General features: G+C 55.7%; 1 protein-coding gene across 1 annotated transcript; it reads left to right on the top strand.

The window, feature by feature from the left end:
* The first annotated feature begins 1,927 nt into the window (after positions 1–1,927).
* FAM240A (family with sequence similarity 240 member A) lies at positions 1,928–4,055 on the top strand. Its single transcript, XM_081106514.1, has 2 exons — positions 1,928–2,076; positions 3,480–4,055. The coding sequence occupies exons 1-2, from the start codon at positions 1,934–1,936 to the stop codon at positions 3,610–3,612; spliced, it is 276 nt and encodes a 91-aa protein (XP_080962640.1). The 5' UTR covers positions 1,928–1,933; the 3' UTR covers positions 3,613–4,055.
* Positions 4,056–10,250: the final 6,195 nt, after the last annotated feature.

The raw sequence follows: 10,250 nt of genomic DNA, 5'->3' as shown, positions 1-10,250 counted from the left end.
AGCAAGAGGCAACCAATGCAGACGCCCGTCTCACATCGAGGTTTCTCTCTCCCCCTCCTCTTCCTTCCTTCTACTTTCTCTAAAATAAAAAGTTCAATGGGGACAATATCCTCGGGTGCGGATTAAAAATTCACCACCTTCCTCATTCCTCATTTGGGTTTCATACTCGAAGTGACCCGAGGCTTGGAAACTGAACGGCTGGCACAGCGAGCGTGAGGACTCACCGCGGACCACGGGCCTCTGGAGCAGCGGGTTCCCTGGACGCTGTGGGCCCTCGTGCTGCCCGAGGCCTCCGAGACGGCGCCCGCTCCACACCCCGTTCAAGGGGACCGATGGGCAGGCGTCGCACGCTGCTGGTCTCTCTAGGCAAAGCTCCGTTTTGTTGCAGTTCACGACGGTCCTTGTCGCCATGGCCTCCCGAGCGGGTGCTGGCGGGCAGGAAGCAGCGCCAGTTCTCGTGGACGTGGGACCTGGTGGCGGGTTCCTGGCCGAGGAGACAGAGGAGCAGAGCATGTGTTTCTCAAGGACAACCCCCTGCGCTTCCAGAGGGCTCGCCACCGATTGCTATTGCCCCTCACGTTTCTGCCAGGTGGAGCCGTGCCCTCGTTTCAGAAGCCAGAAACCAAAACACGTGCTCACAGAACACGTGAAGGACGGGCTGAGGGACCCCTCACCGTGAGGGCCCGACAGGGTCTCCCAGGAGCTTAGAGCCGGGAGCTTCGATGACTCTGGTCCAAACACAGGAGCATTTCTGTTCCTGAGGCGTAGCTCCTGTGTCACAGCGTCTGCCCGTGGATACGTTTTGGCAATTGCATGCAGCCGTGTAACCATCCCCAGAAACAAGTCATAACCTGGAGTCCCCTCCCCCACCCCAGGGCGCCCCCATCCGCTTCAGGGTCTCTGCTTCCATAGACCATCCCGCAGGCCTTGGCACAGTCTGCTCCCGCACCCGGTGCTCCCACCCACTCATCGGCATGTCCCTTCCCCTCAGACCATGTCAGGTGACTCTCCTTATGTCCCACCCCCACCCCAGCTCCTGTCGTAGGAAATCCCGGTGCCTGTGACGAGTGTGTGTCCCCCATAGACCTGCTCCCCATGGGCCTGCTCCCCACGGACCTGCTCCCCACGGGCCTGCTCCCCATGGGCCTGCTCCCCACGGGCCTGCTCCCCACGGGCCTGCTCCCCACGGGCCTGCTCTGCTGTTTCCCTTCTGTGCACAGGTACAGCCGCTGGAGGCTCCCCCTGATGCCTTCACCTTCACTCACCACCTGAGTTGACACCCCCAGAATATTGTGAACCCGTCCACTGTGCCTTATCCTCGCCGCTCCCAGCTGGGCACTGCCTCTCCCTGGACAGTAGCCTCTAACCCTTTCCCTCACCCCCCAGGTCTGGGCATTGGGCAGTTTCTTCATGGAGAACTGAGCACTCTGAGTGTCTGACATGAGCCATTCCACACACGCACATGCACGCACCCCAAAGTGCTTGCTCGGCTGCGTCTGGCGCTGGGACTGTTTTCTGGGCAAACCCTGAGTAAAGGGCTAGAGCACTTTCCCAAGTCTGCAGTCTGCCTCCCGCCGGCGATGCTGCCGGACCCATGCAAGCACTGTGACCTTCAGACGCCCCTAGAAATGGGACAGTGTGTCCACTCAGGGGTGCTGTGAGGAGCAGATGCACACAGGCCTGCACACTGCTGTCCATGAAGAGCTGAGAAGCCATGCTTCTGTGAGGAGGAGGAAGGGCAGAGGTATGAGCCAGGTGCCTGGACCTGCCAGGCCCGCAGGGAGCTTCTGCTTTCACACCTGTGACTGCTGTTATTCCTGATGCTGAGGGTCTGTACGGGCCGGGGTATCCCTCAGGTAAACGATGTCAGCACCTCGAGAGGCCCAGGGAGCATGTTCTGCGAGGGTTCGGCTGATCTTTTCTCTTCCAGGGGATGAACAATCAGTACGTCCGCCGGGAGGTCTTCTGCCGGAACACCTGTCACGAGCTCAAACACTTCTGGGAAAGGGAAATCGGCAAACAGACCTTCTACCGAGAATCGGAGGAGCGGCGCCTGGGGAGAAGTGCACTGAGAAAGTATGTGTTTTTTTAAAATAGACTATTTCTTAGAGCAAATTCACAGCAAAATGAGCAGAAAGTAGAGTTCCCACGTACCCCTCCCGCCAGGCACAACCTCCCCACTGTCAGAAGCCTACAACAACAACACACATTGACACAGCATTAGCATCCTGTGTGTCTATTTCTTTATGCAAAATTGACTTTCCCAGAAGAATGCCAGAAGGGCATCTCAGAGGATGAAATTATTTTAATTTTCCATGCATATGTTGCTGCCACCACCTATGGTTTTACAATTCTTATACATTAACAAATGTAGCCCTAACTGGTTTGGCTCAGTGAACAGAGCATCGGCCTGCGGACTGAAGGGTCCCAGGTTCGATTCGGGTCAGGGGCATGTACCTTGGTTGTGGGCACATCCCCAATGGGGAGTGTGCAGGAGGCAGCTGATCGATGTTTCTCTCTCATCGATGTTTCTAACTCTCTATCCCTCTCCCTTCCTCTCTGTAAAAAATCAATAAAAATATATTTAAAAAACAAACCAAAAAAAACCCCCCAAATGTATACTCTGTTTTATCTCTTCTCTCTGTCACTGGTTCTAGTGCATGAGGGTTACACGAAATTTGGGGAGCATGTATTTGGATACTGCTTTTTTATCCCAGGTAATTGGATTGTAATTGTGTTATTTTGGTAGTTGCTTTAGGATTTACATATCCACCCTGAACTTACCACACACCTTCAAGGGTGCATCATCTCCTTTAGCGTGTAAAAGCCTTACAGCGAGATGGTGCCATTTCCCCCTCCTGGCTGTCGTGCTATTGTACAAAAGTACATTTTTACTTCCATGTGTTATAAACCCCATGTCACATAATGAACAGCGTTGCTTTCAACCACTGATTATCTTTTAAAGAGGATCAAATAGTAAGAAAAAGTTATGAATATGCATCCACACAGCTGCCTTTTCAGGTGCTTTTATTCCATCGTGACCCCGACTCCCTTCTGCTTGAAGGAATGGCCGTTAGCATGTGCCGTGGCAGTCCGCCAGGAAGGACTCTCTCCGTTTCTGCACATCTTAAAGCCTCTGTATGTGAATGCCAGCCTTGCTGGGTAAACAATTCTAGATTGACAGGGTCCCCGCTCCCCCGCCCCCAATACTTTAAAGATATTGCACTTTCAAAGGAAAGTTCAGAGGATTGAGATTAGGGTACGTTGAACAGAAGTGAGAGTTAAAACATGTACATATTTAAATTTGCAAGTCCTCTGCATGCCTTTTACAACCTGAAACACACACACACACACACACACACGCACACGCACACACACACACGCGGTCAGGGGGAAAAGGAAGAAAGCTTTACCCGAACCAACAGCCCAGGAGATGAGTGTCCCCTGTGTGTTCTGTGTGTTCTCTGTTCTCTGTTCAGGCTCAGAGAAGAATGGAAGCAGAGACTGGAGACCAAGCTGAGGCTGAGGAACCATCCAGATGAGACGGAAAAGCAGGCAGACGTTGGCCAAGAGCTTCTGGCTTCCTTGACGCAAGAGGACACGGAGCACTGAAGCCGCTCTGCTGGGAGAGCCGTGCCCGTGGCTGAGTCCCTTCGCTGTGCCCACCGGGTCGCACCCACTGTCACCCCGAACCTGAGGGGTCTACTGCAGACCCTTCCCAGCGCCCAGTGGAGCCATCAGCCACATGAGGCCTCTCTGCAGGTTCTACCGATGAGATTATTAGACACCAAAGCTCATGCAGCATCTTCCCTGCCATGTAATTATCGTCTAGTTTTGAAATCCAAATATTTTCAGTTCTAAGCACGCTGGAGGGATCATCCTCAAGGCCAAACGTGAAACACTGCCCAGTAGTTCTGCTCCCCGTTGTCCTCTTCGGGTGCAGTTTCATGTAACCCTTTCTCTCGTCTTCTTCTGAGAAGAAAAATGCATCTGCAGGAATTAAATATTGTAAATAGTCGTGAAAATAAGGTTCGCAAATAAAATTATCTAATGCTATTTTTTCTTCATATGAAATTAATTTTGGTTTATTCAAAAACATGATTATCAGGGAGGAAAAAACATGATCACCTAGACCCAGTCAATAAGATCGGAGCAATTTTAATAAAAGCCGCTGCCTGGCCATCACCAGTGTGGGTGCTCTTCGTCTTGTCGCTTATTTAAAAGCTCCACATGCTTGCACTGGCTGGCTCCCTGCCAGCTCCACTGAGGTACATCTGGCCGCCCCAACAAAGTGTTTGCCACACAGATTCTGAACTTTGAAATGTCACCACCTCTCCCCAGACATCCCTCAGGCCCCCATTACAGGGTTGCTGGTTCTTTTTTAAAATACATTTTTATTGAATTCAAAGAGGCAGGGAGAGGGGAGGGAGAGATAAAAGCATCAATGACGAGAGAGAGTCACTGATCGGCTGCCTCCAGCACCCGCTACACCGGGGATGGAGCCCACAACCCTGGCATGTGCCCTGACTGGGAATCCAACCGGGACCTCCTGGTTCATAGGTTGATGCTCAACCACTGAGCCACGCCAGCTGGGCAGGGTTACAGATTCTTAAAGTACAAATGGGCACTGGGCCTGGGCATGTTTCCAACCGAAGCAGAGACACATGTGGTGAAGTACAGGACAGTCGTAGGCCACACCTCCCATACACAGGCTACGTGCCCGAGACACAGGACGGGCGATTCTGACAGCAGCAAGTGTGGCGTTCCAGCCCTCAAACACCCCCACGTGCCATGAAGCGCTGCCATTCACATCCCCATGGAGCCAGGGGTCTCTATGGGGCCCTGGCACCAACCAGAGGCCAGAAGCCTTGGGGGAGCATTTGCCCAGGTCCCACACGTCGCAGAACAGGGCACAGGGCCTGGAGCTCTCCCACCTGCTATGCTCTCTCACATCTGGGATTCAATTTAATTAATGAGCCATGAATTCCAGCTGGGTTCATGGGAGGCCGTTCTGATGGAAGAGGAATTTTTGTTGCTGGAGAAGGCCGAGAGGACTTAACGGAGGGAGAAGAGGGAAGGGCTCACAGGCCGGGAGGCACCAGAAGCCAAGGTGAAGGCAGCCTGGTGGACTGCAAGGCGCTGCTGCTGGAAGCGAACGCGGGAGAGTTAGGCAGGAAGTGCAGGGAAGATTCCTGTTGCGTTTGCTGGTTCCTGGAAGCCAGGCCCTGGGTCATGTAACCAGAACACAGAAGCACGGGCAGAAAAGTCGAAGCCATTGTGAGGGGCTAGAGCTAGCAGGTATGGGTGCCCTGGCCTGGTGCAGGGGGGCAGGGGGGGCGTCCTAGGATCAGGCTGGTTAAGCCCAGGTAATCATGGTCCAGAGGAGGTGACAGTCAGTCTCCTGGGGCCTGGGGGCTTGGAGGGAAGACATTGGGTAAAGCTGCAGTGAGAAGGGGCAGCAGGAGCTGAATCTGCAGAGACCAGCATGCACGGCTCTTCTCAAGGTCACAGGGACTGAGGCTGTGGGCCAGGGGCACGCCACAATGGCCGTGGTTCTGGGGACAGGTGGGAAGGCCAGCTGGGACTCCCAGAGGCCTCCTGAGAGCAAGAGGCTTCACTCAGAGGGGAGGAAGGGGAGAGAAGTGTGAGTGCAGCTCTCTCTCAGTCCTGGAGGCTAGGAGTCCAGGGTCAAATGCCTGGTGCTCAGTTTCTTGTCTTGTAGACGGGCTGCTCAGGGGTCCTCACGGGGGGGGGTGTCTGACTCTTCTTACAAAGGCCTGAACCCCAGCACGAGCCCCCCCCCCCCCATGACCTCAGCTAAACCCAACCCCCTCCCAAAGGCTGCAGCTCCAAGTACCAGCACATGAGGGTTAGGGCTTCATCACGAGGATCTGGGTGGGAGGAGGGGCGCACACAGTTCGGTCCGGAGCAGAATGGGGATACGTTCATCTGTCCCAAGTTCCCGACACATCCACTTATAAAACTGACCAGGATCACACAGCAAACACTGCGATGGGTGGAATAGGCCCAGGGGTGACCTTGGCCTCCAGGGAGCCCCCAGAGCAGGCCTGTGCAAAGGAACTGACAGAACACGGCCCACACACACGGGCCAGGCCATGCGTTCATAACGTGAGTGGACGGACCACTGACTAAAGTAGGAATGTGGAGAGAGAGAGTCTCCTAACCTTGTACTCAAAATGCCCGGGGTACAGTCCAAAATCACTCGGCCGAGCGCCAAGAACACCTCAGCACAAGTCAGAAAGGATGACGGCAGACACAGACGTGAATGATCTGACAAGGTTGTCAAGCAGTTGCACCAGCGCTCCGAGCGATTGCCTGCTCTCCTTAAGCAACCTTGAAAAATAAAAAAGAATCCCTGTGCCGCGCTCTGCAGCCTACCTCACTCAGCCACCGGGACCACCGGTTCGGACCATAAGGTCAAGCTTACAACGATCGCCTTTGGCTGTAATTGTGCTGGGAGGGCTTTGCCCTCCAAGCTGGGACTTGCACGTGGCTTTGCCACCAGAGGACAGTGCCCTCTCAATAGTCCGAGGCTTCAACCTGTCCAAACACTGTAGCCGCTCTCCACAAAGCTCAGCAAAGAAATGGAAGTTATAAAGGAAAGCCCAATGGAAATTTTAGAAAGGAAAGATACACTCGCCAAAGTAAACCCACCACAACAGCGGGGTGAGCTCAGCTGCACAGTGGGGCATGCAGAGAGCAGCACCAGTAAGCTGCACAGTTAAAAAGTTTCTCAATTTGAACAAAGAGAAAACAGCTTTCTTTTCATTTGTTGATTGATTTGAGAGAGGGAGGGAGGGAGAGACTTATTTGTCGTTCCGCTTATTTATTCTTTAATTCGTTTTTTGTATGTGTCCTGACCAGGTTCAAACCCAACAACCTTGGCGTATCAGGACAACGCTCTCATCAACGCAGCTCCCCGGCCAGGGCAATAGTTCTGTTTTTAAAGAAGAAACAATCTCCAATCTATGGAAGGGTCTCCAAGATAAAGCAGCTCCTGAGTTGGAGGCCAGCTTTGAGAGAAACGGGCAAAGGTGGGCTAAGACAGGGCGGGGCCAGGAAGACCCAGGGCCCACGTCCAGGCTGAGGCCGAATGTGAAGCAGAAACCTTGGCTGCCTCGGCGCCCGGAGCAGCCCAGGGTCTGGAACAGCATCTATAACGTGAGACACAGAGCGTTTCTGTCGGATGAAGAGAGGGTTTGCTTATGGCACGAGCACTTTGCTTTAGGAGGAATTCCCAGATAAAGCCCCACGCAAAGCAGGGCCGAGGCAGTAAACATCCCTCGAGGCTTGGTTCCTCCTCGTTTAGCAGAGGGCCTGCCCAGCTTGGCTGAGTTAGTCAACACGAACCAGACTGATGTCAGCTGCTGGGCATCAGGGTCTCCTTTTCACAAAGCCACTTCCCGACCAGGAGGCTTTCAGGATTTCCTAATTGTCCAAATGTTTCCATTTGGCCTCTAAAATGAAGGGTGCAACAGGTGTGGAGCTTCTGGAACCTTCCCACTGTGCCCGTGCCAGGCCTGAGCCCACCTCTGGGTGTGCAGCTTCTCTGCTTGTGGTTTTCCCTTAATAAACATAATTGTACAGCCCGGCAGGCATGCCTCAGTGCTTGAGTGTCGACCTATAAACAGGAGGTCACAGTTCCATTCCTGGCCCAGGCACAGGCCTGGGTGGCAGGCTCAATCCCCAGTGTGGGGCGTGCAGGAGGCAGCTGATCAATGACTCTCATCGATGTTTCTCTCTCTCTGTCCCTTATTCTCTCTTAAATCAATAAAAATACATTTAAAAAAACATAATTGTGGGTTTATACCGAGTGGTGTTAGTGGTCATGACCCTCCCAGCCCCAAGGGCTGCCTTGGAGGACAGTGCCCAAGGCTTGTAAGGATTTGAGTCGGGAAGAGGGAAGGATGCAGAACTGAGGGAAGTAAAGCCCACAGAGTAGAGAGAATTGTTCTCTGCAAAGACTCGCACAGGAAGTAGAATTCACTCCTTTGATTCATCGATGTCATTCCGCTGCCTCACCTGGCGGTTAATGCAGCCAGCAGCCATCGCGGACGGGACCTGCAGCCACAGATCTGCAGAGAGGACCTCAGCCACATCCCCCGGGGCCTGGATGCAGCCAGCTGAACAAACCCTGTCACCCACCAGCGGTTTCTGCCTGAGGAAGCCAGGCGGCTCCCTCTGCCCCAGGGATTAACCCAGGTGTGGCAGGCGTACCAGCAACTGCAGACTCCAGCTTGACTGGCAGGAGGGGGCCTGGGGACAGTGATCATCCTCAACAGCCCGGGCCAGCGAGCTGAGGCTGCCCTGATGTTGGCCAGGGCCCAGGTGTGTCACTGTTCACTTGGTCTGAACAAGCTTCCAAAGAACATGGCATCCATGAGAGAGGAAAATAAAAGAAGGAAAGGACAGTTGAAGGACTGAGGAAGAAATCACTAAGAAATTGTTTTAAAAAATAATATAAAGTGATATGAAAAAATAGCAAAGTTTCAAAACACGAGAACTGAAATGCACAAATATGTCAATATATTTATATACTGTATATGAGGCCCCTAGAACCGTAAGAAATGCAAAACTTCACTGTTAATAACTCATTCTCGAATTGCTCCCATGAAAACCCAAGTCGCCCCCTGTGGGCCTGGGCCCCCTTGGGAACCACTGGTCTAAGTCCTTCGAACAAGCAGAGACGCCTCCAGGCGGGATTCGACTTTTGCCGGCTTTTCTGGTTACAAAGGGCTGCCGGGTGCCTGCCGGGTCCTGAAAGGACTGTGTCCCCTGCCGGGCGCCCCGGGAGCCCGCCCGCGACTGCACCGTGGCCGTGGGGTGTCAAGTAGAGGTCACGCTTCTCCTGACGCGAGGGAGGCTCCCACGGGGGAGTCCCGGTAGGACAGTGGAGTGGGACCCTGTGCCCTGGGAGCCCAGCCCGTGGTGGCTGCAAGCAGCACAGAAGGCTGGTGGGGGGACCACCGCGCACCCCGGGGCACAGGCGTGGGGAGGCCGCCCGCAGCTGTGCAGCACCCTCCCGCTCAGGCAGGAGCCCCAGCCTTTAAAACGACACGCGTGGGGACCGGCACACACAGACCAGGGTTGCAGGACGCGGACCCGCTGCAAGGGCGACCCCTGGCGGTTAAGCACGCTCGGCGCACCCACTGGGCGCCACTTACTGGTCCGTAACCTGGCGCTGGTGGCAACGGGAGGCGGCGACCCTCATCCCTCCCTGCTGCCCTCGCGGGGCGGGCAGGCCCCTGCGGCGCCCAGAAAGCGGCCCGTGGGCGCCCCTCCCCTCCCGGGCCCAGCAGTCCCGTTTGGGATCCATCCTGAACTCTACCTCCTCAAGATCCCTGCTCACAGGAGACCTCAGCCTGGAGGGGCAGCGGGTGGGACCAGAAAGATGGAGGGCACGGTGGGCGACCCTGAGACCCCGGGGTCCCTGGGAGCCGACTCCGGAGCGGACACCAGTGCTGTCCCTGCAGCGGCCACGCGGTCACACCGGCTCCCTGCCGGCCACCATCTCACCGGCCTCCCCGAGGCACCCACGCGGCAGCCAGCGCCTGGCTCTGGGCGTCTCTTCAGTGAACGGGCACTGACCTCCGTGGTCAGTTTCCATCTCAGGCAAAGGCCCCGCCTGCCTCGCGTTCCGTTGAAGGTCTGATGCCGCCCTGGCTGGCCCCCACTCTCCTGAGGCCGAGAGGTCAGTTCAGCGGGTTCTGGGCAAGGCCCGCGAGGCGGGTGGGAGGTCCTGGGGAATCTGCGCTCCTCCAGGGCCCTGTCCCGGAGGTGGCAGGAGGCGGCGGGGCTGGGAGGTGCAGGGTTCGCCCTGGTCCAGGCGGAGAACTAGCTGGGAGAGGGTGAGCATACTGGTCAGTGCCCTAGTCCTGGAAAAGCGTGAATGCCCACAGCACTCTGGGTAGCCTCACTCTTCATCAGTTCGGCCCCCTTCCCGGGACCTCCGTGGGGACCCACTGGGGCTTCTGGCGAGAGCAGAACCCAAGACCCTTCGTTGGGTGACACCAGTTTGACGGCCGCCCTCCCTTCCTCCGTAGGTGGCAGCGCAGGGGGGCCCTGGGTCTCTCCCCCGCTGCCCCGCATCATCTGAGTGTCTGTGGGTGCCCCCAGCCACCTCCCCCACAGCCACAGGCTCCCGGTGGGGATTCAGCCTTGGGCTCAGGAGGGCTGGGCTTCCTCAGAGCGGCCACTTGCTTCCAACCAGGGTAGGGCACAGGGTAGGC

The sequence above is a fragment of the Myotis nattereri genome (assembly GCF_964212035.1).
Source record: "Myotis nattereri genome assembly, chromosome: 14".
NCBI classification, from domain to species: Eukaryota; Metazoa; Chordata; class Mammalia; order Chiroptera; family Vespertilionidae; genus Myotis; species Myotis nattereri.
This window is presented reverse-complemented; position numbering and strand designations above follow the sequence as displayed.

What these genes read in the sequence shown, in the direction of transcription:
- FAM240A (XM_081106514.1), top strand. Translation starts at nt 1,934, where the DNA reads ATGAACAATCAGTACGTCCGCCGGGAGGTCTTCTGCCGGAACACCTGT. An exon ending in GGGAGAAGTGCACTGAGAAA is followed by an intron (nt 2,077 to 3,479) that starts GTATGTGTTTTT and finishes TTCTCTGTTCAG; the next exon opens with GCTCAGAGAAGAATGGAAGC.